Source organism: Rhincodon typus, chromosome 20 (assembly GCF_021869965.1).
Source record: "Rhincodon typus isolate 14 chromosome 20, sRhiTyp1.1, whole genome shotgun sequence".
In the NCBI taxonomy this organism is placed as follows: domain Eukaryota; kingdom Metazoa; phylum Chordata; class Chondrichthyes; order Orectolobiformes; family Rhincodontidae; genus Rhincodon; species Rhincodon typus.
Genome location: NC_063351.1, coordinates 6900783 through 6927055, shown reverse-complemented (window position 1 = coordinate 6927055; position 26273 = coordinate 6900783). Strand labels below are relative to the sequence as shown.

Sequence of the window (26273 nt, the reverse complement as noted above, 5' to 3'; positions counted from 1 at the left end):
ACACACACACACACACACACACAGTCTCTCTCTCACACACACACACAGTCTTTTTCTCTCTCTGTCACACACACACACAGTCTCTCTCTCACACACACACACAGTCTCTCTCTCTCATACACACACAGTCTCTCTCTCTCACACACACACAGTCTCTCTCTCTCACACACACACAGTCTCTCTCTCACACACACACACACACAGTCTCTCTCTCTCTCTCACACACACACACACACAGAGTGTAGGAAACAGACTGAGACAGCGAGAATTTGCAAAATCACATTTCCACCCAAACCTGCAGAAATCTCAGCAGCAGCACTCTATAACTGTAAGGCCCCAGCAAGAGGGAGAGACAGAAAAAGACCCTTACACATTTGAGAAGCCATCTCCTAGCGACTTGCAAATCTCTTCTCCGGTTTTGCTTCTTTCGCCAACCAACCACCCCACCGCCAAAACAAAACCTGGTGATGGCTCCTGGAGTGGATCCTTCCACCCCTCACCCCCCTCCCGTGACGGTCGAGCCAAGTTTCGCTCTGCATACACTGCCCCCAATTATAAAGCACACACAACCTTTAGAGGGAGAGCTGGGGAGGCGGGACTCTCCTGCAGCCAGAGGGAGAGAACAAACGCTGTGCATCGTATCGACTGGGGAAGGAGAAACACACAGGCAGGCAGGCAGGTGGGCGGGGGGGTGGGGGGGGGGGGACATTGAGAAGAAGGGCGTTTATAGAAGTCAGCAGCTCCCAGTGTGTGTGAGACCACCACCCCACCCCCCCATCTCCCCACTCCCCAACCACAGCACACATAGTTTCTGAATGAGTCAGCATTTTCGCTTTGCCTGTCTGTCTCACACCGATGTTCCACACTCAAACAAAGAGATCAGACACTCTGAAGGGGGGCAATGAAATCACCAGGATATGCATCATCCACACACAAGTCTAATTCTCAGCAGCTTGCCCACTCGAAACATCTATCCAGGTCAACACAGATTCCCCTCCATGGCTGTGCTTTACTGGAGCTCTCCCTTTGGGAAGTAACAGGGAAACTGCGCTGCGTTGGTTTAAACTGTGGCCAGGGCACTTCCAGTGACCATGTTTCCGTTGTCTTCCCAATCCCACCTCAGCCCACCCTTATTCTGAGAATTCCTCAAACTGTCCACCGCCCATCCCAAACCTCCTCGCTGTAATTTCTGTTTGAGGCGAGTGTAAAGTGGGTGATGTTGAAGTTTAATGTTGCCAACTGGGAATAAACATCCTTTCTCACATGATGTGCCTCACTTCCTAACCATTACTCAGCTGAATTACTGGCCGCCAATCAGATGCATTACCCAACACTTAAATGCCGTACAGACACAAATTCCCCTCCCCCTTCATTTACATTACTTTAGAATCAAAAGAATCCCTACAGTGTGGAAGCAGGCGATTCGGCCCATCGAGCCCACACCGACCCTCTGAACAACATCCCTCCCAGACCCACCCTGTAACCCTGCATTTCCCATTGTTAATCCCCCTAGCCTGCACATCCCCGGACTCTATGAGCAACTTAGCATGGCCAAATCCACCCTAACCTGCACATCTTTGGATTGTGGGAGGAAACCCACGCAGACATGGGGAGAATGTGCAAACTCCACACTGTGTGTTGCCTGAGGGTGGAAATGGGTCCCTGGCGCTGTGAGGCACCATGCCACAGTCCAGTAAAGACAAATGGTCAAAGAACGGAGGAGAACATGCCTCCATCTACATCAACGGAACTGAGGTTGAGAGAGTGAAAGGCATCAAGTTCCTAGGAGTGACGATAACCAACAACCTATCCTGGACTTCCCATGCAGATGTGACAGTCAAGAAGGCACAACAATGCCTCTTCTTCCACAGGCGGCTCAGAAAATTTCACATGTCCATAAGGTCCCTCACCAACTTCTACAGATGCACAATTGAAAGCATATTGTCCGGGTGCATAACAGCCTGGTATGGCAACTGCTCTGCCCGGGACGATAAGAAACTACAGAAGGTGGTGCGCACAGCCCAGACCATCACAGAAGCCAACCTTCTATCCATGGACTCCATTTACACGGCTCGCTGCCGCAGAAAGGCGGCCAACATCATCAAAGGCCCATCGCACCCCGGTAATGGTCTCCTACAACCTCTAGCGTCAGGCAGAACACATGCACAAGTAGGTTCAGGAACAGCTTCTTTCTGGCCGTTATCAGACTGTTGAATGGACTCTAGCCTCAAATAACGTAAGCTGCAATGTAACCTGTATGTCTCCAAGTCTTTTTGATCTGTACATCCTTTGCTTGCTGTGATCTGCCTGTACCACTTGTAAACAAAGCTTTTCACTGTATTTCGGTACACGTGACAATATAATCAATATATCAAGAAAATGACAAGATAAATCAATCTGATTGAACATGGCCGTGTTTTTCTTCCTCCACACTGCAGCAGCTGGAGACTGATCTTCGAACATTGGAACGTTGGCAACTCTAAATGAATTGTCCAGCTGCTTTATCCTTCCAAACGCAAATGAGGGGAGATGTGTACACTTGTACACACTGGAGTTCAGAAAAATGAGTGGGGATCTGATTGAGGAAAATATAAAATGCTAAAGGGGATTGGTAAGGTAGATGTTCCCCCTTGTGGGACAGTCTCGCCAAAGAGGGCATGGATAGATATAGAGTGAGAGGAGGTAGGTTCAAAACTGAGATGAGGAGAAGCTATTTCTCTCAGAGGGTTATGAATCTGTGGAACTCACTGCCCCAGAGCGCAGTGGGGGCAGAATCAATCAACAGATTCAGGAAAGAAACAGATATATTTCTGATGAAAAGTGCAATAAAGGGCTATGGGGAGCAGGCTGGAAAGTGGGAGTTGACACCAGGATAAGATCATCCATGATCATGTTAAATGACAGAGTGGACTCGAAGGGTTAAATTGCCCACCCACTCCTAATTGTCAACACTTGTCAATCCAGTCGCTCCTGTTTTATACAACTACCAAAGGCTATACGTGGAGAAAATGTTTCCACTAGTCCAGGAATCCCAAACTACAGGACTTAGTTACAGAATGAGGGGACACTCATTTAAATCTGAGATCATAGAATCCCTACAGCGTGGAAGCAGGCCATTCGGCCCCTTGGGTCCACACTGATCCTTGGAAATTTCTTTTCCCAAAGGGCAGTGAATGTCTGGAATTCTCTACCCCACAGGGTTGTGGGAGGTTCGATCGCCAAATATTTAAAGAAGGAGGGAGATAAATTTGGAAAATATCCTGGAGTTGGCAGCTATGCTGAGTTAGCGTGAAAGAAAGAGGCCTTGGGCAGTTTAGCCATTACTTTGTAGAATGGTGCAGCAGGTTTGAGAGGCTGAATGGCCTAGTCCTGCTCCTATGTCTTATGTTACACCCCTCCCCACCTCCACCTGGTTTTGTCCTTCAATTCAAAACAACGTGCATTTATGTAGCACCTGTAAATTAGAAAAATCCGTCTCCAGGTGCTTCGCGTGAGAATTATGAAACAAGACACTGAGCCTTGAGTAAAGAAATATTAGTATGGAGGAGCAAAAGGTTGGTCAAATAGACGGGAAAGAAACAGGAAACAGACTCAAGGAAGAGAGAGAAATGGGGGTGGGGGGGCACAGTGGTGAGTATTTCAGGTGGGAATTCCAGTGCGTAGGGTCCAGGGCACAACAGTGATTGAAGCAATAACAGTGAGTTCTCTGCCAGGTTGTAAAGCTGGAGGTGGGGAACATGGCAATGTCATAGAGGGATATGTATGTATAATATATATATTGTGTAAGGAACCAGAATGGCTGGAACATGGAAGGAGACCATTTGGCCTATTGAATCCAGCTGGCTTGTGCAGAAAACCCAATTAGCTCAACCCGCTGTCTCATCCTTGCCCTGTAAATGCAAAACTCAATTGACCGAATGGCATCCTCTGTGATCCAGCCATCAGCATATCCAATTTCCTTTCGAAAGCTATCATTAACGTTCCTCCATCACACTCTCAGGCAATGTATTCCACACCTGGATAACACAGGGTGTGAAATAAATATTCTCGTGTGGTTCTTTTGCCCGTTCACTGTAAATCTGTGTTCTCTTCTTTGTGACCTTTCTGTTGAAAGAAACAGTTTGCTTCTGCAAATCTCTAGACTCCTCGGGATTTTGAATACCTTGGTCAAGTCTCCTACCTTCTCTTCCCCAAGGAGAATAGCCCTTGCCTATTCGATCTGCAATCCTAACTAAGTCCCTCATCTCTGAAGTCAATCTTGTTAATTCTCCGCACTCTCTCTAAAGGCTTCCTAAAGACGGAGTGTTAAGGCCAGGTCTGTGTTTCTCACTCCTGTACGTTATCTCTTAATTTACAAAGCCCAGGATCCCATTGGATTCTTTAGCAACATTTTTAACCTGCCATGGCCCCTTGAACAATTGGTTCCCCTGCTCCCGCTCTCCCTTTTATACTTGTACCCTTTTAGTTTCAGAGGTCAGTTGGGAAGATAGTTAGCACATGGTTCAGAATAATATGGGTTCGATTCCAGTCCCAGCTGAAGTGGAAGTAAAGCCCTTAGAATGAAAGGCACTGGCAAAGATTACCAAGGAAATGGCTCAGGATGAAGTATCAGCCAACAATGAGACAACGATCTACCCTTTAGTTTCTGTTATTTATAGGGAATTGGTTCTAAAGGGGTTGATGTTCCTGTTACATTGGCTCCAGCTTTTCGACTGAAGTCTTGCACAGTCTGTGGGTGGAGATCAAAGGTTGGTGAGGTTGGTTGGCTCGCTGAGCTGGTTTGTTAGTTCGCAGACATTTTGTTACCCTGCTGGGTAACATCATCAATGCAGCCTCCGATGAAGCTCGTCTCCATTCACACAGATAAGGAGAACCACTAGTTCAACTGGGACAACATCAGGGTCCTAGGACAGGCCAAACAGAGACAAACACGGGAGTTTCCAGAGGCCTGGTTCTCCACCAAGAAGGTCATCAATAAACACATTGAATTAGACCCTATATATACACCACTGAGAGGAAAAGCTGAAAATGAGGTAAGCAAATTCCAACGGACCCCAGAGTTTAAATACCAAGTGGGAAAACACAACAGCGCTTCATCGGAGGCTGCACTGATGATGTTACCCAGCAGGGTAATGAAACGTCTGCAAAACAATGAACCAGCTCGGCGAGCCAACCAACCACAGCATCCACAACCCGAGCTATAGATCTGTTCAAGAACCTGAGATAAAAGGTTCCAAACCAGCTTTCAGAGGGCATAGATGTATCTGTGATGGCTCCCTAAGGTGCTAGGAATAATGCCTGACCTAATGTGGCTGTACTTCTCGCTATCATAGAACATAGAACATAGAACATAGAACATTACAGCGCAGTACAGGCCCTTCGGCCCTCGATGTTGTGCCGACCTGTGAAACCAATCTGAAGCCCATCTAACCTAAACTATTCCATTATCATCCATATGTTTATCCAATGACCATTTAAATGCCCTTAAAGTGGGCGAGTCTACTATTTTTGCAGGCAGGGCATTCCACGCCCTTACTACTCTCTGAGTAAAGAACGCACCTCTGACATCTGTCCTATATCTATCACCCCTCAATTTAAAGCTATGTCCCCTCGTGCTAGCCATCACCATCCGAGGAAAAAGGCTCCCACTGTCCACCCTATCTAATCCTCTGATCATCTTGTATGTCTCTATCAAGTCACCTCTTAACCTTCTTCTCTCTAACGAAAACAGCCTCAAAACCCTCAGCCTTTCCTCATAAGACCTTCCCTCCATACCAGGCAACATCCTGGTAAATCTCCTCTGCACCCTTTCCAATGCTTCCACATCCTTCCTATAATGCGGTGACCAGAACTGTACGCAATACTCCAAGTGCGGCCGCACCAGAGTTTTGTACAGCTGCAACATGACCTCATGGCTCCGAAACTCAATCCCTCTACCAATAAAACCTAACATACTGTACACCTTCTTAACAACGCTATCAACCTGGGTGGCAACTTTCAGTGATCTATGCTCATGCAGTGACTCCACTTGTTATTTAAGAACGATGCCTCTTCCGTATATATTTTACAGTGGTGTATCCTCTATCACTTTTCACTAGACAGGCCCAAGACAAAGAAAAAACAAAGATGGATTCCTGGCAATGAACTAACCCCTGAAAAAAAGCCCTTACCCAGTACCACATACTGATAGAAGTGAGAAATCCTGCCAAATGCCAGCAGTGGTCAACTGGGAAAATACCACAGCTTATCTTGTCTCTTTTCATTCTTCTGAGCAAAATGTGTCACATGTCACTCCTCTGTGTTAAACTACATCTGCCACACTCTCGCCCAGTCCATCAGTCTGTTTCTGCCCTCTTCAAGTTTATCACTATCCTCCTCACTTCCAAGACATGTTCAAAGTTTGAAATTGTGTCCTGTACTCAAGTTTCGATCACTAAATATATGTCGAGTAAAGCCCTGGCCTTGGTACTAATCCATGGGGAACTGTATAATATAATTACCCCTCGTCTTGGAATTAACTGTTCAAAAATACTCTGTGTATGAGTCCCTCAGTCAACTTTAACATGCTAATACTTCCCCTTTTGTTCACGGCCTTCGACACTGGGGACAAGCTTATTATAGGGCACTTGTCACCAAAGCTTTTTGGAAACCCATACGCACATCACTCAAACAGATTTGGCGGCAAGTCATCTTCTAGAACTACTGTAGTCCATGCAGTTTAGGCACGCCCATAGCGCAAACAGGAAGGGAGCTCCAGTGAGCCAGTGACAGCCAAGGAATGGCGATACATTGCTAAGTCAGGATGGTGTGTGGCTTGCAGGGGAACTTGTAGGGGGGTGATCTTCAATGCAACTGCTGCCCTTGTCCTTCTAGGCAGCAGAGATTGACAATTTGGCAAGTGTTTTTGAAGGGGACCTGACAAATGGCAGCAGATAACAAGGTGTGGAGCTGGAGGAACACAGCAGTCCAGGCAGAATCAGAGGAGCAGGAAAGCTGACGTTTCGGGTCTGGACCCTTCTTCAGGGTATTTTGTATTTGGTACACGTTGTGCTTTGATGGTGGGGTGTACAAATGTTGACGGTGTGGAAACGTGGTGCCAATCAAGCGGCTGCTTTGTCCTGGATGGCATTGACCTTCTTGAGTGGTGTTGGGGCTGCACCCATCCAGGCAAGTGGTAAGTATTCTATCACACTCCTGACTCGTGGAGATGGTGGACAGGCTTTGAGGAGTCAGAAGGTGAGTTACAGTTGCAGAATTCCAAGTCTCTGACCTGTGCTTATAAGCAGAGTATTCATAGAACTGAGACTGGTTAATCTTCTGGTGAATGGTAATCCCATGGTGTGACTGACTATTCATTATAGGGTTACATGTCAGAGGTATCCTGACTTCTGGAATCGGTTTAGCTATGTACAGCAGCCTTGGTACAACCAAGGGCAGAATCCTTTTGGTCGAGAGGATTTAAGTCAGGAATACCATTGGTGGCTCCTAAACACATGCAGCAGAAGGGAGGTGGCTAGCCACTGGGGTTTTAGGTACAGAATTCCTCAATTATTAATCCACCAGCTCCCAACATAAATCCAAACGCCTGATCCCAGTGTCTAATCCAGCTGAGTTCAGCCTCCCACACACCAAGAATTTTGTGCGCGTTTTGTGACTGGATTTCAAGATGCCTCCAGCAAACCAAAACACAAAAATCGCTCTCTACCACTGTAGCTTTCAACACGGTGAGAATATATTCGTACAACTGTACCCTGTTTTTAGACACTCCAATTGACAAAACAGTACCAAGTGCTGACTACACAGGGGATTAGATTCCTGCCTTTTCATCCTTCGGGATGAGTAAACGGCAACAATTTTCAGACAGAGATTGCCATTTGCTGAGATTTATTATTCTCCGATTATTCCACCTTCTTCACCATCTTCCCCAGCAATTCTGACAGTAAAAACATCCAAGGGCTGAAAATCGAAGAAACATAATCTTATTTGTCTCCTCGTGTACATCACCTTCTCCAGGGCAGTTAGGGATTGGGTGGGACCAAACATAGACTCGGTGACCGTTTCGACGAACATCTTCGCTTGGCCAGTAATGGCTGGCCTAACCTTCCGGTCACCGGTCACCGCCCACTTCAACTCCCCGCTCCCCGCCCCCCCAACCCACCCCCCAACTCCCCCTCTGACATGTCCATCTTCAGCCTCCTCCAGTGTCGCAGTGAATCAGATCGCAAATTTTGAGAAACAGCACCTTACCTTCTGCCTGGGCACCCTACAGCCCAGAGGACTCAACACCGAGTTCTCCAATTTCAAATAACCTTCCCACCCATCCCCTGGCTCCCCTTCCAGCCCCACCTCCTCCCTTTCATTCTACCTACCGACCCTCCCAGCTATCAATCGGATTCATCCCTCCCATTGATCGACCAGATTGTACCTACTAGCGGTGTCCAGCTACTACCACTATTTCGCTAACTCCCTCCCCCTCTCTTTACCTGCAGCTCCCCATACCCCCACATCCAGTCCTGACGAAGGGTAATACCTGAAACAGTGACTGTACCTTTCCTCCAGATACTCCCTGGCCTGCTATGTTCTTCCAGATTCCTGTTTCTCTATCTCAGATTTCAACCTCTGCAGGTTTTAGATTTAGATTTAGATTGTATTGTCACATCTTCTAAGTGAAGGAATACATGAGTACGGTGAAAAGTGCACATAGTCACCATTTCCTGGCGCTATCTTGGTTACAGAACCAGAATTAAATATTTAACAGAGTCCCAGGGGAGAAAAGGAAGTCCGGATCTCAAAAGCCAAAGTCCCATCTCCATAAATGTGCCTGGAACACTCAGTCACAGTGCAGGCACCCAGGCCCAGCTACAGCCTGGAGACTAGACTGGCCCTTGAACCCCGCCCAGAGGGGCCGCACCACTGCCGACGCCGCTGATCCCAATGCCAGGGCGCCCTGGAGGGGAGAAAGGCCCACTCCCGCCGCCAAATCTATCACTGATAGCCAGGAATTGGGGCCCAGGAGGAACCGAGAACGCTGCCGCCTCACCGGATTGCTCAATCTGCCATCGCTCCGTGCTCAATCTACTGCCACTGCCGTACACGGCCCGCGCTGGATCCACTGCCGTTGCGGTACACGGCCAGCGCTCGATCCACTGCCCCTATGGTACATGGCCAGTGCTCGATCCACTGCCCCTGTGGTACACAACCTGCGCGTTCAGCTCCCATATGGTCTCCAGTCACGACCAGACTCCTTTCCTCAGTTTTTTTTAAGTCTCTAATTGAGCCATAAACGTTGTCCTCACCAGCGACGTTCACATCTCAAACAGATGGACAAACGGAACACAGTGTTGCTTCCAAGGCTGCAGAAAGAGCCAGCAGTTTGAGGCACTCACTGAAAGCCCCAGCACAGGTATATGCATCTCAGTGAGGAGCGTGCTGTGGTGAATCAGAGAACTGCAACATGTGGAGGCTGACTGTTGAACCTCAAACCCGTTCGCTTCAGAGTGAATGGATTCAGACTTCCCAGGCTTCCTGCACAAAATCAATAGCTTTGGATCATTTGGTCAATCTCCTGGTGTTTGGGGCTAGCTACACTGACAGCAAAGCTCCAAAGTGATTGGGGATAGCGGTATCAGTGGCAGCAGATTGTTCAAGATGGCAACAAAGAGACGGCGCCAAAAATGGGGCGACAGTGGTCAGCAAGACTGATATTCTCAACTTCTAACTTCGCTATTTTTCTAATTTATTCCTATCACCTATATTGCTGGACTACTTATTTCTTTACTTGTCTCATGCTTTTTGTTTCCTAAGAATTTGATCTTCAGTACCTATCCCTGGGTAACTTTGTCCCTAAGATGGTGCTGTAATGCAGTGACTGTAAACTTTTCACTGCATTCACTTCAGTACAAGTGGCAATAAATCTAATTCACTTCATTTCAATACCGTGTGCGACATCTTACAAGATGTGGAGCCTGCAGAGGCTTATATGACTCACATCCAGGGCAGTGTGCATTGTCACTCATTGGAACAATCTGCACTGAGCCCTGAGAGAGACAAGTCCTCAGTGACACATCATGGTCACATCACAGTTACACAGATATTTTGCAATTGACATTCTTGATGACCTTCAAGGCGATAGAACAGCCTCACTCTGTCTCCCAGAGGTTTCAGTACAGGGGGCGCTCAGCGATGGGGCAGGGTCTGAGTAGGCACTGACTGAATCTTCTACCTGACAGACAGCTCCAGTGACACGAGGAGTGCCTAAATGAACGAGTCTGTGTGTGATGCTCAGATCACTTGCAGCCAATGACTTTCACAAGTTTTGCTTGGCCTGACAACAGGAATGTGGTGAGGACAGGCCTAGTTGAGTGCCAACCAGCTACAGCTCTCCACATCTCAAATTCTGGCTTACATCCGCCGTTCTGTGTGTAGCAAGTCAGCTGGTTTTCACAAAGACTTCCTGCACCATGCCTATGGTTGCAACTGCCAAAGGGGGAGGTGATGGCCGAGTGGTATTATCTCTGGACCGTTAATCCAGGGACCCAGATAATGTTCTGGGGACCAGAGTTCAAATCCCATCATGGCAGATGGTGGAACTTGAATTCAATTTTTTAAAAAAAAGTCTGAAATTAAGAGTCTAATGATGACCATGAACCCACTGTTGAAAGAATCAACCTGGTTCAGCAACGTCCTTTAAGGAAGGAAATGCCATCCTTACCTGGTCTGGCCTAAATGTGCCAGAGCAATGTGGTTGACTCTTAACTACCCTCTGGGCAATCAGGGAGGGGCATTAAATGCTGCCTAGCCAGTGACGCCCCCATCCCATGAGTGAATAAAGGAAATAAAACAGTGGCAGCAATAACTTGCACTCATAAGGCTTTTTAATGTCATAAAGCATTCCACAGCAGTGTAATCGGATCTTCCAGCATCTCACAGGGTTTGGATTGAGGTGAAGGCATGGCATTTGAGGAAGTACGACCGTTGGAAAAGCCAAGAGTCTGGTGTTGGCGACAACAGAGGGTGAAATGTGGGGAAAGGACGGGCCCGTTTGAAGGAGGGCTAGATGAGTGGAGAACATCAGAAATGAAACTGGGGCATGACCATGACAGACAGAACTGCAATGACCAGAGAGAGATGCCAATGGCTTCTCGTGGATAATGGTTAATTGTAGGTGACAAATCAGACAATATCACGTCAACACTAAGCCACTTAAAGTCACATTAGGTCCAATAGCTTGATCAAAGTGGGGGGTTTTTAATGTGTCTCAAAGGAGGAGTGAGATATAAATAGATAATGAGCTTAGGCCAACCGCATCTGAATGAATGACAGACAATGCCAGGCCAAAGGTCCCAGCCTATCCAACCTCTCCTCATAACTCAAACCTTCCAGTCCAGGTAGCATCTTAGTAAATCTTTTCTGCACTCTTTCTAGTTTAATAATATCCTTTCTATAGTAAGGCGACTAGAACTGCACACAGCACTCTAAATGTGGCCTCACCAATGTTTTGTACAGCTACAACAATACGTCCCATCTCCTATACACAATGCTCTGGCTGATGAAAGCTAGCATATTGAAAGCCTTCTTCACCACCCTGTCTACCTGTGACTCCATTTTCAAGCTATGAACCTGTACCCTTAGATCTCTTTGTTCTGTAGCACTCCCCAGGGCCATTACATTGACTGTGTAAGTCCTGTCCTGGTTTGACCCACCCAAATGCAACGCCTTGCATTTATCTAAATTAAACTCCATCTGCCATTCCTCAGCTCACTGGCCCAGTTAATCAAGATCTCCCTGCATTCCCAGATAACCTTCCTCACTGTCCACTATACCAACAACCTTCGTGTCACCCACATACTTACTAACCACACTCCCTAAATTTGTCACCCATTTTCTCCCAGTGTAGTGGTAAAAAGTGACTCTTCAGAGCCTGGCATCCCATGATCTATCACCCTTTATTTACAAAAGCATAGCCTTTCAATAGCAATGCCTCTCACTGAGTCAGGCATTCAGGGGCTCAATATCCCTGATGCTGACTCTTTTATATCAGCCAGGGCTCCTTGATTGGACCAGATTACCTGCCCCAATCAGGGAAATCATATCCTTAAGCTGGGTGACCTCATTATAATCACTATTATGGTAACATCTCTGGACATATACTCCAGAAACTCAAGTTAATACTCTGGGAAAAGGGTTCAGATCCCACCACAGCAGCTGCTGAAATTTAAATTAATAAATCTTAAAAGGCAAGTAGTCTTGGTAACGGTAACCATAAACCATTGCTGATTATTGTAAAAGTGCAGCTTCTTCACTAATGTCCTTTTTAGGCAGGGAAATTTGCCATCCTTAGATGGTCTGGCCGACATGGGACTCCAGACCCACAGCAACGTGGGCAACTCCTTACTGATCACTGAGCCAGCCACTCAGTTCAAGGGCAGTTAGGGATGGGCAACAAATGCTGCCCTTGCTAGCGATGCCCACACCCCGTGAGAGAGTTTAAAAAAAAGGATCAAATGGGATCGTCAAGTTCAGGAATAGTCAAACTTGGAACAGCGACTGATGGTCAAATTTCAAAAGCCGTAGGAAAGGGCTAAGGTCTGAGTGGCACGGTGGCTCAGTGGTTAGCACTGCTGCCTCACAGCGCCAAGGGCCCGGGTTCAATTCCACCCTCAGGCGACTGTCTGTGTGGAGTTTGCACATTCTCCCCGTGTCTGCGTGGGTTTCCTCCCACAGTCCAAAGATGTGCAGGTTAGGGTGGCTTCGCCATGATTACCCATAGTGTCCAGGGATGTGCAGGGTAGGTGCGTTAGCCATAGGAAATGCAGCGTTATGGGGATAAGGTGTGTTTGGGTGGGATGCTCTTTGGAGGGTCGGTGTGGACTTGACGGGCCGAATGACCTGCTTCCACACTGTAGGGAGTCTATGATCCTGACTGGAGGTGTGCTTTCAGATGAACTTGTGCTTAAGGGCTTTAATTTCCCCTGCAACATTGTTTAAATTCACTCTTTCAGAAATACTACCTTCCAACGAGCAAAGTGAAGATTGACAGTTTCTCGAAAAGTCTATCCAGAGCTTAGCATTTCCAAGAAATGCTGACAAATACATTCACAGCCTTTCACGGAAGAGTTCAATGTTAATGTTTAACTGTAACAATGCCACTGGGTAGAAAGGTTTGTTAAGTCAAGTTGCAGTTTCTCGACAATTCAAGTTCTCCCATCACCACCAGCAAGCAATTTGGGCAGCTCACACTCAGTATGATTCCAGCCCATCATATATTCAGGTTAAAGGTTTACAAGGATTCAGGTACAGCAAGCAGGATCCAGGCAGGCAGAACGGAAGTGAAGTCAGTGCGTTAGTGATGGGTTTGAACAAGGAAGCATTACATTGTTAACTTATCACAGTTTAAGAGAGAACAAGTATCTGACAAAGACTCAGCTTCACTGACAAATTCAGGAACACTGGCTTTATGAACTGCATGGTTTGAATAAAGATGACCATATATTACCAGGTGTTACCACAATTCCAAACCTACTTCAGTAAAAATAGGGCTAGATTGTGGAAAAGACTAGACGGCACCGAGCTCACAGAAGAAAATATTCATCGGATTTCATATCAGGCAAGTGATGCTTTTACAAAACTCGGCTAAAAGAGTTATTGAAAGCATGACACTCTGAAGCGATATCTTAAGGTTCAAGGTCACTGACAATGCAGAAATGTGGCAGAGATCCATGGATAGAGGAAGAGCTCATTTTAGGCCAGAATAATATTCAGGAAACAATGCAGAAACAGGGAGAGGAACAAGGATGTGGAGGAAGACTGGGGCTGCTGGTTTATCTGCCCTTCCCTAGGTCAGAAGCACCAAGACCTAATTTACTGATCTATTCCTAAAGAGCTGAGTCAGCACTAGCTGGGGACCAGGCTGAGCTTCTCCTGATTGGAGCACTGGACAGTGTCTACACTCAATACTTTTCAACCTCAGCTATCATTATTCTGAAATCCAACTGACAACACAGGCTTAGTGAATCATGGCATTATGTTCTTGAAAGGGTAACACAAGAGGACAAGCCCCTACCTAGAATAATAGATTTCCTTATTTTTTAAATTTTTTTTGGTTGATGTGCAGAGTTACGAAAAACAGGCACATAGAGTCATAGAGGTCTACAGCACGGAAGCTGGCCCTTCAGCCCAACTTGCCCATGTTGCCCAGTTTTCACAATTTAAAACTAGCCCCATTTGCCTGCATTTGGTCAATATTCCTCCAACTCTGTCCCATCCATGTATCTGTCTAAATGTTTTTTAAATAATGAAATCGTACTCGCCTCCACCACTACCTCTGGCAGCCCATTCCAGACACTCACCATCTTCTGTGTGAAAAAAATTACTCCTTCTATATCTCCCCCCTGCCCCCTGCCCCCCCACCCCCCCCACCTTAAACCTATGCCCTCTAATTTTAGACTCCCCTACCTTGGGGAGAAGCTGTCTGTTATCTATCTTATCTATGCCCCTCATGATTTTATATACCTCTATAAGGTTGCCCCTCAGTCTACTACACTCCAGGCAAAAAAGTCTCAGCCAATCCAACCTCTCTTTATAACTCAAACCTTCCAGTCCAGGTGGCAACCCTAGTAAATTTTTTCTGCACTCTTTCCAGTTTAATAATATCCTTTCTATAGTAGGGTGACCAGAACTGCACACAGTACTCCAAATGTGGCCTCGCCAACATCTTGTACAGCCGCGACATGACGTCCCATTTACTGTACTCAATGCTCTGACCGATGAAAGCCAGCATGCTGAAAGCCTTCTTCACTGTCCTGTCTACCCGTGATGCCACTTTCAAGGAGCTATGAACCTGTACCCTTAGATCTCTTTGTTCATGATGACAATTGGAAAAACAAGTATCAGAAATTGGACTAAGCCTCTTACTACAAGCAGGGATAATTTCAGAAGAGAACGTTTTAATGTTATTTCCATTACCTTCATCATCAGATACATCCAGAACTTCGTTCATAGTTTCAGGAACATTTAGCTTATGCTTTTCTGTAACAGACTATGGAAAAAAACAGAGTGTTTTAGGGACAGTTGCTTCAGATCAGAGTCATTATTCGTGCTTGAACTCATTGCTTGAAGCAGCACTGAGTTTAACAAAGTACCCAGGCAATATGATTATGTACGGAAATCGAAACAAGCAGAAAGAAATGGAATTTACCATTGTAGTTGTCAAAGTTTCCTCAGTTACCACCTTCAGCGTATCAACCACAGAGATATAACCAAGCCTCTTAGCAATGGCTAAAGCAGTATTCCCATTCTAAAAAAAAACAAGAACAACATTCTACAATGAGACTGCAGAGGAAACAATTGTGATGTTCATTCTGGAGCATCGTGGTTCTGAAAAATAATCGCATCTCTTTAAAAGTTTACTGATTAAATTTACAAAACAGCCTCATTCCATCATTTCTTTACTCTCATTTCAGGAATTTTTTTTATTGTTAAACATTGAGAGACATGTAAATTGTTCTCTTCCATATATTTTGTTCCTCTTAGATATGCATGGGTAGAGTGAACAATGAGGAAAACAGGACCTTGGAGCATGAAAAGGCCATTCAGCCCTTTGAGCCTGCTCCATAAAGTATCCACTTCTGAGACAGAAATGTGTAAGAAAATTTAAGAGAGAAAGCATGAGAGGGGGAGCATGACAATATATATGTGGATAACAGAAAGCATGAAAGCTGAATGAGTGAGTGGAAAGAAAGATTGCAAGTGTGTAATAGCATTTAAGTGCCCAAGAATGTGTATAAAATTGGGAGTATGAGGCAGCAAGTAAGAATATGTATGAGAAACTGAGTGTGAAATGTACAAACGACAGACATGCAGGATAGTGTGTGAAACTGAACGTAACAGATCAGAAAGCATGTACAAGAAAGCTAACATCTTTAGTGCTGATGGATCTTTCAGGGAAAAAAAAATAAGAATTATCCCACTGGTTTCTTTTTTCCTCTCTGGCTTGGGTTTTTCCAATAAATATTTGCACATCAACACACTGGCTAACATAGAAATATCTTCCTCCTGTTATTATCCTGTTCGGGCACAGAGTGTGGAGTTGAGTAGAGGGAAGAGGAGGAGGAATAACAGTAGCAGAATAATATGATCAGCACCAAAAAACCCAGGGTGTAACATCATTGAGCAACACATGGTGGGTGTCACTGTTTACTTCTTTTAAGGTAATTTTAGGCAGGAGGTTAAATTCGGAAGTTTAGAGTGTGCAGGCAGTGAAGCAATAGGTGACCACCAGACTATCACTGGACTTTATGTTTAAAAGTGCTTGATCCTTTCAAAGAGAGGCAGGAGCTGGCGTGTATTATTGTAAGACTCAAAGCCTTTTGCTCCCTAAGTCAATATATGGATATCAGTTTGTTCAACACAGATACAGACGGAAGCTCAGACAATTAATTCCGAAGGAATCCTACTCTGTAACTGTTTGGTATATCCCAAGTTTAATCGGGCAGGGATGGAGCAGGGATGTGAGGGGAGTTATCCCGTTAGGGATGTTAAATGGTTAGGGGAGAAGGAAGGTGTATCTGCTCCAACATGACTCCAGGATGTTGCTGCCCCAGTGCCAAGGTCAAGGGTGTCAGTTGCTGAACATTCTGACTGGAGGGCAAGAAGTGAGTAGCCAGGCGTCATGGCCCATGTTGGAACCAATGAAGTAGCTAGAAAGAGGGATGTGGTCCCTCACACAGACTGCGGGGGTCTGTGAAACAATTCACAGGGAGTAATCAAAGTAACTCAAAGGGAGTAATCTGTGGATGACTCCTGATGTCATGTCCTCGGGAGTACAGAAGCAGGAGGATAGCTCAATGAATGACTAGAGAGATAGTGCAGGGGGAAGATCCTTGGGCATAAGGATGAACTCTGCAGCCTGCTATAGGAAGGATGTTGTGAAACTTCAAATGATTTACAAGGATATTGCCAGAGTTGGAGAGTTTGAGCTAGAGAGAGTAGCTGAACAGACTGAGACTATTTTCTCTGGAGTGTCGGAGGCAGGGGGTGACTTTATGGAGGTTTATAAAATCATGAGGGGCATGGTGAATAGTCAAGGTCTTTTCCCCAGGGTAGGGGATTCCAAAACTAGATGGCATACGTTTAAGGTGAGAGGGGAAAGATATAAAAGGGACCTGAGGGGCAACTTTTTCACGCAAAGTATGGTGCATTTTTGGGATGAGTTGCCAGAGGAAGTGGTGGAGGCGGATACAATTACAACAGTTAAAAGGCATCTGGATGGATACATGAATAGGAAGGGTTTAGAGGGATATGGGCCAAATGCTGGTAAATGGTACTAGATTAATTTAGGATATCTGGTCAGTGTAGAAGAACAGGGAACAAAGAACAATATAGCACAGGAACAGGCCCTTTGGCCCTCCATGCCTGCAGCGACACATTTTTCCCTTCCACACTAAACCTGTCTTCACGTACAGGATCCCTATCCCTCTATTCCCTTCCTGTTCATCTATTCGTCTAGGTGCTTCTTGAATGCTGCTATTATGTTTGCTTCCACCACCTCGTCTGGCAGCATGTTCCGGGCACTCACCATCCTTTGTGTGAAAAATGTACCTCACACATCTCTTATAACCTTCCCCCATCCCGTTCTCTGAACCTGTAACCCCCAGAAATTGATCCTTCTCCCCTGACAAACCTCCTGCATTCCAGTGAAAACAAACGCAGTCTATCCAACCTTTCTTCATAGCTAAAAGCCCCCATGCCAGGCAACATCTGGTAAACTTTTCCTGTACCCTCTCCAAAGCACCCACATCCTTCTGGTAGTGTGGTGACCAGAACTGTACACAATATTCCAAGTGTGGCCTAACTAAAGTTCCATAAAGTTGCAGCTTAACTTGTCTATCGTCATATATAATTTCCACCTGTACTTGACCTTCCAAATGCATCACCTCACTTTGTCCAGATTAAACTCCATCTGCCATTTTTCTGCCCATGCCACCAACTGATCTATATCCTCCTGTATCCTCTGACAATCCTCACTATCTGCAACTCCACCAATCATTGTATCATCCGCAAACTTACTAATTAGACCAGCCACGTTTTCCTCCAAGTCATTTATGTAGACCATGAACAGCAGAGGTCCCAGCACTGATCCCTGTGGAACACCACGAGTCACAGCCCTCCATTCCAAAATGCATCCTTCCACCACTGCCCTCTGTCTCCTATGACTAAGCTAGTTCTGTATCCATATTGCCAGCTCACCCTGATATCATGTGACTTCATCTTCTATACCAGTCTGCCATCAGGGTTCACCTTTTTGTACCAGTCTGCCATGATGAGTTGGTTTGTTTCCATGCTGTATGACTCTATGACTCTATTTGCAGCCAATGCAGGATGGAAGGGTTGCACCTCACAAGGGCTGAGACCAAAATCTCAATGGGAATGTTTAGCGGTGCTGTTGGAAAAGGTTTTAAACCAGCATGTCAGGGGCACCTGAGTGAGGAAGGAGGGAAGAAGGGTGAATCTGAAAGAGATGGCAGGAAGATGAATCATTTGCAAGGTTAAGGAAAGAAAGGCCAGGAAACAGAAAACAAAGTTGTTTTTCATTAATCAGTGGCACATAGTTCAATGGAAGAAAGCTCAGAAATAAGGCAGATGAGTTGAAAGCACAGATCGAAGCCTGGAAGCAGTGTTCCTTGTAAGGAGTGGGGCTCAATAGCTGTGCAATAAGCCAGAAGTTCCAAAAGCAACTGCATTCAATCAGCCCCTTAAACTTATTGTAAATCAGCACCACAAAATTAAAAAGGCCTCTTCACTTTAACAAATCACAATGAAACAAAATTACAGGGTGTGTTACTTGTGCATATGATCAGATAACTATTCCTGAAACATGTCTTAACGGGTAGGAATGACAGCTGAACATTTTTTGTTCACAAGGTTTTCAGACAGGAGAGGGGAGCGGGAGGAATTAAAAAGGAGGGGAGAGGTTGCAAACTTGGTTTAATAAGTACTTCCGACTATGAGGATGAATGACATGTTTGAGGGAACATCAAATGAATCCACATGAGATGAGCTGAGGAACAGAAAAGAGGAGATTACCTGCTGGGAGTGTAATATAGAGCTCCAAGCAATCAGGGGAAGTTGAAGAGCAAATAATGAGGCGATTCTCTGAGAGATGTAGAGGAGCAATATGTACATAAATTATTTCCTTTATTCGTTCACGGGATGAGGGTGTCGCTGGCTAGGCAGCATTTATTGTTCAACTCACATTTCTGTGGGTCTGGAGTCATATGTAGGCCAGACCAGGTAAGGATGGTATTTTCTTTCCCTTAAGGATGTTAGTGAACCAGACGGGTTTTTCCAACAATTGACAATGGATTCACGGTCATCATTAGATTCTTAATTCCAGATATTTTTATTGAATTCAAATTCCACCATCTGCTGTGGCAAGCTTCAAACCTGGGTCCCCAGAACACTACCTGGGTCTCTGGATCAATAGTCTAGCAATAATACCACTAGGTCATCGCCTCCCCAATGACCTGAATATTTACTTGGAAGTAGTCAATGTAAAAGGTTTACTAATGTTTTATACAGCTCCATCATAGCCTCCCTGCTTTTGTATTCAATGCCTTGACTAAAAAACGCAAGCAATCCATGTGCTTTACTAACCAGCTTATCTACCTGTCCTGTTACCACCATAGATTTATGGACATGAACACCAAGGTTCCTCTGATCCTCAGTACCTCCGAGGGTCCTCCTAAAATGCACCATCTCACATTTTTTACGATTAAATTCCATTTGCCTATCTGTATCATCCTGCAGTTAAAGACTCTCATCCTCCCTATTTACCAAACTAACAATTTTCATGTCATCTGCAAACTTTCTGACCGTACCTCCTATATTTACATCGAGATCATGAGTGTACCTAACAATCAGCAAGAGGGACTGGTACTGAACCCTGTGGTACACCAGTGGACATGGGTTTCCAGTCACAAAAGCGACCTTTGGCTATCACCCTCTACCTTCTGCCACGAAGCCAATTTTGACTCCAGTTTGCCAAATACCATAGGTTCTTAGCTTCTTGACCAGTTTCGCATGCAGTACCTTGCCAAAAGCCTTACTGAAGTTCACGTAGACCACATCCACTGCATCAATACATCACATCACCTGCTGCACTTCATCTTAGGGGTTGAATCTAGTAGACGGAGAAGGTGGGAGAGCATTTTGCGAGGAATGATCATTATTCAGTTAGATTTGGGGAAAAGCTAATGTTTCTGAGCTGAAGCTTCATTTGCAAAAGTGCACTGAAAACAGCTACTTGAAGATCGATCAGTGTCCGAGCAGTAAAAGGCTTTCCAGGAGGAAGGACAAGGCAGAGAGGAAAGCTGGCATGAGATGCCTGAAGCTCAGTGCTATAATGTAGGATAGAAAGTGCAGGGATGACATTAGAAAGGAAATGCATAAAGCAAAAGAAACAGTATGAAAAGCTATTGGCAACTAAAGTGAAAGACACTCAAAGATGTACTGTAAATTGATAGATAAATCAATCAATCAATCAATCAATCAATAAGGAAACAAATAAATAAATAAAGAGCAAGAGGATAACTGAAGAAAGACTAAAACCTACTCGAGACCAGGAAGGTAAGCTATATGTGGAGGAGCAAGTTGTGGATGTGGTCAGTAATTAAACATCTCCATCTATCTTCATAACCAAGAGAGAGAGAGAGAGAGAGAAGCAGACAGTGTTGTAAGGAGAAGGGTTGTCGTCTCTGAAATAAACACAGTGACAGGGGAGAATATTAAGGAATTTGGCACTGGATAAACCATCAATCCTGGATGAAATGTATCCAAATGTGCAAAGGGAAGAATTAGCAGAGGCCTTGGACATCGTCGTTCAACCCTGTCTGACTACAGGCCTGGGCCCGCTAATGCAGTACCATTGTTTGAGGAGGGTAGGCAGGACAGCTTGCTAACTACAGTCAGTCAGCCTACTATCGCTGATGGGTAAATTAGAGGAAACAGTTTTGGATCAGTGATTTAGATTTAAATGTAGTGAGCATGATTAAGAAGTTTGAAGATGGTACAAAAGCTGCCCTTGTGGCAATAGTGAGAAGAAAGTTACAGAATGTAGGCAGGAGTCAAAGGTAAGAGACATGACAAATGGAATTGATTTTACAGCTTCGCAGACTAACGCTACAGCAAGCTTATCAGACTCAGTCATATAAATACTGTGTGTTTATCCAAACCATACTCCCCCAGCAGATAGTATTATTGGTGAATATAGACCAGCACCTGACAGGGTCTGTACTGCACCCAGACTCTGTGGTCGGGATCAGTAAGTCCAACTTTTGATTCATGTTAAGTCTCTCTTTGCACTTGGACAGTGGAGAGAGATTTGTTAAACATATCCTGGCTGCCACCTACTCAATGGTGGCTGATGATAGACTGTAACGTGTAAGCAGACGTTTGGACAGGAATCTGCCTACACGTTCAGGGAAAGGACAATTCACTGGCGTCTTTCAGTAATTACCATGGTGACTTCATCTGGAGAGGCGCCATGTTGCAGGAGGATGTTAATGATGTGGGTGTGTCCCTGCTGAGCCGCCTGGTGTAAGGGGGTGTACCCATTCTGTAGTAAGGGACAAGAAGATTGATATTAGGAAGTCACTGTTCAAAAAGGTTTAGTTAGTTCAGAGTGAAGTCAGCCGCAAGTGCTCTCAGCGAAGGTGAACCAACCTTTGTCTTGGCATTGACTTTGGCATTATGCTGCAACAGAAAGTTAACCATCTTCACGTTCCCATAGTGACACGCTACATGCAGTGGAATATAACCCATCTGTAATCAAAAAGCAAAGGTAACTCTTCTCAGAGACAGAAACGCAACACTTCATTTACTTTCTGGGTACCATTCTGTTTCAAACGGTCCCTTTGAAAATGCCTGAAACATCGACACGTTGGCCTGCCTGAAACCACAAGAGTGTTTTCTCGGGGCTGACAGAGCAACAGAAACAGAACAAATCCCCCCGCCCCGTGCCTGAGCCCACCGGGCTGTTTTGACCTGGCAGCCCAGAAAATCTCCAATCTCCAATCCTGAGGGATGGCTACACCAAGGATCTGATTCAAACTGAGGCCTTGTCTGCCCCTTCAGCTGGACCTTCTGAAGTTATGTCACTTCAAAAAGTACTTCAATGGCTGTAAATGCTTTGAAATGTACTGAAAGGTGCCACAGAAATGTAAGTTATTCATTACCTTTCTTAAAAAATTCCAAAGAAAAGAAAATAAGTCCTTATTAGACGATTTCCTTCAAAAACCAATGTAAAAGCCGAAGTTAGCTGCTGTTGCAAATTTCCAACTCGCAAAAAAAATTAAAGTATTACTGCAATGTAAATGAAAACACTGCACATTGTTAGGTTCCTATATTCATAAATGAAATAAATGAGAGAGGTGGGGAGTGGGAGAGCATGGGGGAGAGGGAGGGAGTTGGGGCGAGGGAGGGCATTGGGGAATGGGAGAGAGAGTTGGGGAGAGGGAGAGAGTGTTGGGGAGAGGGAGAGAGAGTTGGGGAGAGGGAGAGAGAGTTCGGGAGTGGGAGAGAGAGTTGGGGAGTGGGAGAGAGAGTTGGGGAGTGGGAGAGAGAGTTGGGGAGTGGGAGGGAGAATTGGGGAGTGGGAGGGAGAATTGGGGAGTGGGAGAGAGAGTTGGGGAGAGGGAGGGAGAGAGAGTTGGGGAATGGGAGAGAGTGTTGGGGAGCGGGAAAGAGTGTTGGCGAGCGGGAGAGAGAGTTGGCGAGTGGGAGGGAGAGTTGGGGAGTGGGAGGGAGAGTTGGGAAGTGGGAGAGAGTTAGGAAGTGGGAGAGAGATTTGGGAAGAGGGAGAGAGTGTTGGGGAATGGGAGAGAGTTGGGGAGAGGGAGATAGACTCGGGGAGTGGGAGAGAGACTCGGGGAGTGGGAGAGAGAGTTGGGGAGAGGGAAAGAGTTTCAGGAGCAGTCTAACATGGCACTGACCGGGTCACACAGCACTACATGAGCCTTAAACAGCAGCACTAAGATCGAAGCGTGTTTACTGGCCTCACTCTATGACGCTCAATCAGAACAATATCCGGATGACACTACATGAAAAGAAGATTTCAACTGCATTTGATGAACTGCAAGGGACCTCTCCACGACGTCCTCGACAATATTTATCCTTCAACCAATATTGATACAACAAATTAACATTTTCTTATAACAGCAGTGAGTACACTTCAAAATTGCTCACAAAGCACTTTGGAGCATTCTGAAGTCAGGAAGGGTTAGTATAAATGTCCTCATTCAGAATTTGAAAACTTTTCTCTGCTTGGTGCCTTGTACCTCCTGGACTAGCACGGGAACTAAGGCACAAGTATAACGGCTTGAATCATTCCTGCTGGACCCCTGATTACTCCATACATTAGCTCCAAAAGTGACACTGAAAACAAACAGAATACAATGGCAAGCGCGTACCTTGGTTTGTGGGTCGATAGCAGCTCCCTGATTAACCAGCACTTCCGCTACATTCACCCGATCCTCTTGAGCAGCCAAATGAAGCGGTGTCAGACCACTCTGTGAATCCAAGTTACATTCTGTCAATGGTGAAGCCATCAGAGTTTGTAATGCAATTCCCGGTTACTATGCTAGTGACAATAGTAGAAGCTGTACAGGGAGGATGTCTGCAATGCTGGTTGCCTTGCAGCCTAACTATGGCTCTGTGCTGATACATATTTAATGGTGGGCCTGGATATCAGTTTTCAACTGCAGTACATTCGCCAAGGTTGGAGACACAGATACAAATGTCTACCTGACTAAAGTGTGACCAAAGTCCTTGAGGACAACTCAACAGTTCCTGGGAAAGCAAGCTGGGAGGCTATGAAATGTGCTGTTACTTCACCACTGTCCAATAGAACAGCCACCCCCACCCCCGTTCTGCCTGGTGAAGATCTTGCTATCGGAACAGTGGTCCGTGGGAGTGAAGACTGGACCATGGAGATTCTTCCCAAACCGATTGTAAAGCTGGCCACCTTTGACACAGAGTGCTGACAGCGCTAACTCTGGACTGGGTGGGTGAACTTTCATAACCGTACACAGGTTGTGCGAATGGATGTGCAAAAACACAATGCAGCCACTGGGAAGGGCAGTGGCTGAGAGGAGTGAGCCGAGCCTGCTGAGGACTAATGCTTACGTAGGCAGCTCCCATTCCAAATGTGGGCACAGGGAGTAGGGCAAGAGCTGACGGAAAGTGAGCACATGGATACTCGGAGGTGAAAGCGGGATGGCAAACTAGGTGAGAAAGAAAATTGGGTGCTTAGCCGACGGATAATCTGTTGCCGACTGTGCTGGTTTGAATTCCTCTCCCAAGATTTTATTTTTTAACTTATTCTAGATCCACTTACCGCTTCCCTATCCCCTGGGCCTCTGATCGCCCAAAACCAGCAATGTCCTTCCGCTGAAATGAGCGCAGGTGGTTGTTTCTGGCCTCCAGCAATGTTTATGGGTGTCTACATGGGTCAGACACTCCTGTAGTCTCTACCCTACACCTTCTGGACATGATATGGTGAGAGGGTGCAACTTATCATGAGGAAGATCAAATCTGAGCTTCACCAATCCACGGCAAAAGGCGTTGGTACAGCTCAAGGACATTGCTTGCCTAAGTAATGCCGGTTCCTCTAGTCAATAGTGTCTTCAAAATGACGCCAAAGCCACCATCAATGGAGCAGTTGTTGGCTGGGGCAGAGAGGTCATGTCATGTAGGAAATAAATGGCTGTGGAGACAGCACATGCACAATGTGATCCCCTTGAGGGAATCGAAGAGGGGAATCTCCTGAGTATCCTTTTCCTTCATTTACCCCGTGAGGCCCTTTGTTTCGCAGCCTCTCCCTGGAGTTCAGCAGGCTCTGGAAACAGAGTGCTGGGAAGTCTGAACTCGGAGTACTCCAGTGGTATAGAGGGTGCTGAAGCTGGACCTCTCCTGCTGGTCGCTTTTGGGGGTTCGCCATGCAATGGAGCAGGGCGTGCAGGAGCAGTGGAAATGTATTGTGATACCGGAGCAAAATCTGTCAGGAAATAGAGCAATGAACGAGCAGAAGCAGAGTGTGGAGGAACGGTGCTGGCAGGTCACCAACCTTGTTTCCCAGGTTCACATCTGCGTTGCGGGTCAGGAGCAAGGAGACCATGTCCACATGGCCCTCCTGAGCAGCTAGGTGCACGGGCGTAATGCCTTGCTTGGTCACAGTGTTGGTGTCAGCGCCATACTCCAGCAGGGTCGTTGCAATGTCCATCTGATTCTTCTTGGCAGCTATGTGCAGGGGCGTGTAGCCATTCTACAAAAAAGTCAAAGAAAAGAAAAGAGGCCATGCTAACCCATAATAAGGAGTTTCAGGTAGGTCAATGCATCAGTTGCCCTGCAAGGTGTCAAAACTGGGTTTCAACTTATGCACACTCCCACTTTTGAAGTGCAGAAAGCACTCCCTATCCCTCTGGTTTTATCTTTCAGACCTCAAGAAAATATCATCATCTCGCCCTATTGCATACAGGGCCTCCAACCCACTGGTACTGTCCTGGGAGTCTCCAGGAATTCTAGAACAATCTCCAGAAGATCAGAAACAACCCCTCAGGGGCATTTAAAGAAAAAAAAACTGGATTTTTGAAAAGGTTTCTCAATGCACAACTATTAAAGGATCAGAAATAGAAAAAGTGTTGTCTGACTGACAGTCAACATCTGTCCCACGAGCTAAGTTACATTACCCACTGCTAAAATCCACTGCTACCAACATTCTATGGGTTAGTATTAACCAGAAACTCAACTGGACTGGCCACCTTAACGCTGAGGCTTCAAGAGTCGATCAGAGGCTAGGAATTTTACTGTGATGAACTCACCTCCTGACTCCTAAAACCTTACCCACCATCTAGAAAGCACAGGTCAGGAGTGTTGTGGAATACTCTCCAGTTGTCCAGATGAACGCAGGTTTAACAAGACTCACAAATCTTGATATCATCCAAGGCAAAGCAGCCCGCTTGGTCACACCCTCATGGTATGCCACATCCTCACCATACTCCACACCCACACATCACACCCCCTCACCAACCTTCACACCCTCATCATACTCCACACCCACACAGTATCCCACCCCCTCACCAACACCCCACCCCCTCACCATACTCCACACCCACACAGTATCCCACCACCTCACCAACCCCCACACCCTCACCATACTCCACACCCACACAGTATCACACCCCCTCACCAACTCCCACACCCTCACCATACTCCACACC

The 26273-nt window shown here is 46.0% G+C and overlaps 1 protein-coding gene across 1 annotated transcript in view; it reads right to left on the bottom strand.

Annotated features, from left to right (window-relative positions):
- Positions 1-26273, bottom strand: part of ank3b (ankyrin 3b) — a 345654-nt gene that overhangs the window by 100612 nt on the left and 218769 nt on the right. The window contains 8 exon segments of the mRNA XM_048609156.1: positions 5709-5714; positions 13405-13461; positions 14965-15037; positions 15197-15295; positions 21515-21613; positions 21721-21819; positions 23466-23564; positions 25121-25318. Of these exon segments, the coding sequence (XP_048465113.1) occupies positions 5709-5714; positions 13405-13461; positions 14965-15037; positions 15197-15295; positions 21515-21613; positions 21721-21819; positions 23466-23564; positions 25121-25318 (730 nt within the window).